The sequence below is a fragment of the Tupaia chinensis genome, unplaced genomic scaffold, assembly GCF_000334495.1.
Source record: "Tupaia chinensis unplaced genomic scaffold, TupChi_1.0 Scaffold149383_1, whole genome shotgun sequence".
NCBI lineage: Eukaryota > Metazoa > Chordata > Mammalia > Scandentia > Tupaiidae > Tupaia > Tupaia belangeri.
This window is the reverse complement of record NW_006209227.1, coordinates 915,498-918,121: the sequence shown is the minus strand read 5'-3', so window position 1 is coordinate 918,121 and position 2,624 is coordinate 915,498. Positions and strand designations below refer to the sequence as shown.

General features: G+C 58.0%; 1 protein-coding gene across 1 annotated transcript in view; it reads left to right on the top strand.

Annotated features, from left to right (window-relative positions):
* NMUR1 (neuromedin U receptor 1) overlaps positions 1 to 1,672 on the top strand; it is a 14,334-nt gene extending 12,662 nt beyond the window's left edge. Inside the window, exon 4 of the mRNA XM_006171168.3 lies at positions 449 to 1,672. Within this exon, the coding sequence (XP_006171230.1) occupies positions 449 to 819 (371 nt within the window). The 3' untranslated portion in view covers positions 820 to 1,672. The remainder of the gene's footprint in view (positions 1 to 448) is intronic.
* Positions 1,673 to 2,624: the final 952 nt, after the last annotated feature.

Genomic DNA, 2,624 nt, shown 5'->3' with positions numbered 1-2,624 from the left:
CAAGATCCAAAGAGGAGAATGGAGGAAAAGGGATTGCGGCGTGGCCATCCCCTCTGGGGGGTGATTTCTCGATTTCTGTCTCTGTCTCTCTCTGTTTCTCTGATGAGTGCATGCGCTCTATAGCAAAAATTTCTCAAGAAAAAAAAAAGAAGAAAGAAAAGAAAAAGAAAACAGGAAATTAGTGCTTTCTGTCTCTCTGTCTCTCTCTGTCTGTCTGGTGAGCGCACACACCCTATAGTGAAAAAGCCTCTTAAAAAAAAAAAGAGAGAGAGAGAGAGAGAGAGAGAGAGAGAGAGAGAGCAGCCTCTTGAAAAGGGGTGTGGCCAGGAGAGGGCGTTTCCAGGCACACGCAGATGGGCAGCACTGTGGGTGGCCTGTGGGCTAGGACTGGAAGGGGGTTGGGGGGCCCGGCTGCCCCAGCTGAGAGGGTTCCCTGCTCTGTCCACAGTCGTGCTGGTCGTGGTGTTCGGCATCTGCTGGGCCCCGTTCCACGCTGACCGGCTCATGTGGAGCTTTCTGTCGGACTGGACAGGAGACCTGCGCCTGGCCTTCCAGTACCTGCACATCACCTCCGGCGTCTTCTTCTACCTCGGCTCCGCCGTCAACCCTGTGCTCTACAGCCTCATGTCCAGCCGCTTCCGAGAGACCTTCCAGGAAGCCTTGTGCCTTGGGACCCGCAGACCACGCCGCAGCTCCCACAGCCTCAGCAGGGTGACCACAGGCAGCACCGTGTGCGACCTGGGTCCCCTGGGCAGCAGGGCCCTCCCCCCGGCTGAGAATGGTGGCCCAGAGAGGCAGCCAGAGGCCGTCACCTCCTGAGTGGAGTCTCAAAGCAGCTTTGGCCAGAGGAGCCAGAGGCTGCGCGGAGTTCAACCTCTGGTGCAGGGGTGTCCTCATGACCCGTTACCTGTCCCTGTCCAGCCCGGAACTCTGACCACCTTGGTGACTCCTATCCACCCCCCCAACCACCACCCCATAAATTTGAGATTTGAGGGAAACAGCAAGAGGACACAGAAACTCTCCTGTGCCAGGCACATGTGTGCGCTCTGTGTCCCTCCAGCCACCCTGTCCCCCACCCCATTCTAGTCCTTCCCCTGCAGAAACACCACAGGGAGTTGAGGCTCCAGGGTCCTGCAGCTGGGCCCTCCAACTTCCCACTCCATCAGTTTCCGGAATGTTCCCACTGAGCCCTAGCTTGCCTCCCCATTTCTCCTTGAGCCTCTGCAGGTTTTGGTCCATGCTGTGCCACTCCAAAGCTCGACCTGGCCCTGGGATGCTCCTCCACCTGAACCCTGCCTGGTCCCCTTTCTGCTCTGCCATCTCCCCCTGATGGTGCTGCGGGGTGCCTAGGCATCTGGGGGACCTGGTACCAGTCTGAGCTGTGCTGCTGTCACCTTGCCACTGGCATCAGTCCACTCGCCCCGCTTGCCAGGCCTCATTTCTTGTGGGCGCTGCTGTTCCACGGTGTCATGCTTCAGCACGGCGCCACATTTCCGGTGTGCACGTCAGTCACCGCTAGTAACGAAGCCTACGAAGCCCTCAGATGAACCGGCGAAAGTTCCTCCGCCATCCTCACCACCCCACCACTTCCTCCCTGACCTCCGCATGACCGCGCCTTGCCCCCAGCCACTCAGGGGCACGCTCCTTTCTTTTTCTTTTTAATTTGCCAGAGGGTGACGTGCTCCTCAGATAGTGGGAGAAAGCATCCCCATGGGGGTGAGTCAGAATCCCTTCTCCTCCATCTCTTCTTCTTTTGGGGATTTTGGAAACACACACACACACACACCCAGTGTGTTTTTCAAACTGCTGGGTGTGGGACTCGAACCACACAGTCAGCTGTGTGGGATCCAGCTCCTTAACCACAAGGCCCACAGGGCACCTTATCTGCTTATTCGGTAACAAGTGGGGCTGGACGGCTAGTGGGGATGCCAGCAGGTGAGCAGTCCTCCCACACCCCTCACCTGCCTTCATCCTCGCCTAATACAGGTGAGAAGTGCCTTGGACCTGGCTGGCCAGAAGACCTCTGGGGGCCGACCAAGGTACGGGTGACCTATGGGGACAGTTCTACGGAGCTCAGTGCGGTGAGGGAGGCAAGGATGAGCAGCGCCTCGGAACTAAGTCTCACCCTGAGTCCTGTGCGTTAGCTCGGCACTTGTCAGGACTGGGGGGGTGGTACTCGTTCTGCTGCAGGGCTCTGGGCACTGAGCTCCTGAGAGGAGCCCCTGGCACCCACGACCGAGAGCTGCAGGGTGACCCGAGGCCTGCCTGTGTCAGCACTCCCTGCACACAACTTGCTACTCGTGCCTCAGGCTGCCTGCCTGGAAGGTGGCGAGATGGTCCAGGTCACAGATGCTCTTTAGTTTGTTCAATTCGGGATAACTGGGGCTGGACATGGTGCAGGAGTGCAGTCTGATGCTGGGCAAGGCGGATCCACCTGCAAGGATCCCAGTTTGCATCTGTCTAGAGCCCTCTCCAGACGTGGTGGGCGTGCTCTGGGTCTGACAGGGCGTGATCGTGGAGTAAGGATCCTACTAGGAGTGTGCTCTCTGTCCCTCTCGCTCATGGAAGAAATAAATGTAAACATTTTTCGATGATGAAAAATAGGGGCTGAGAGGACCAACAGG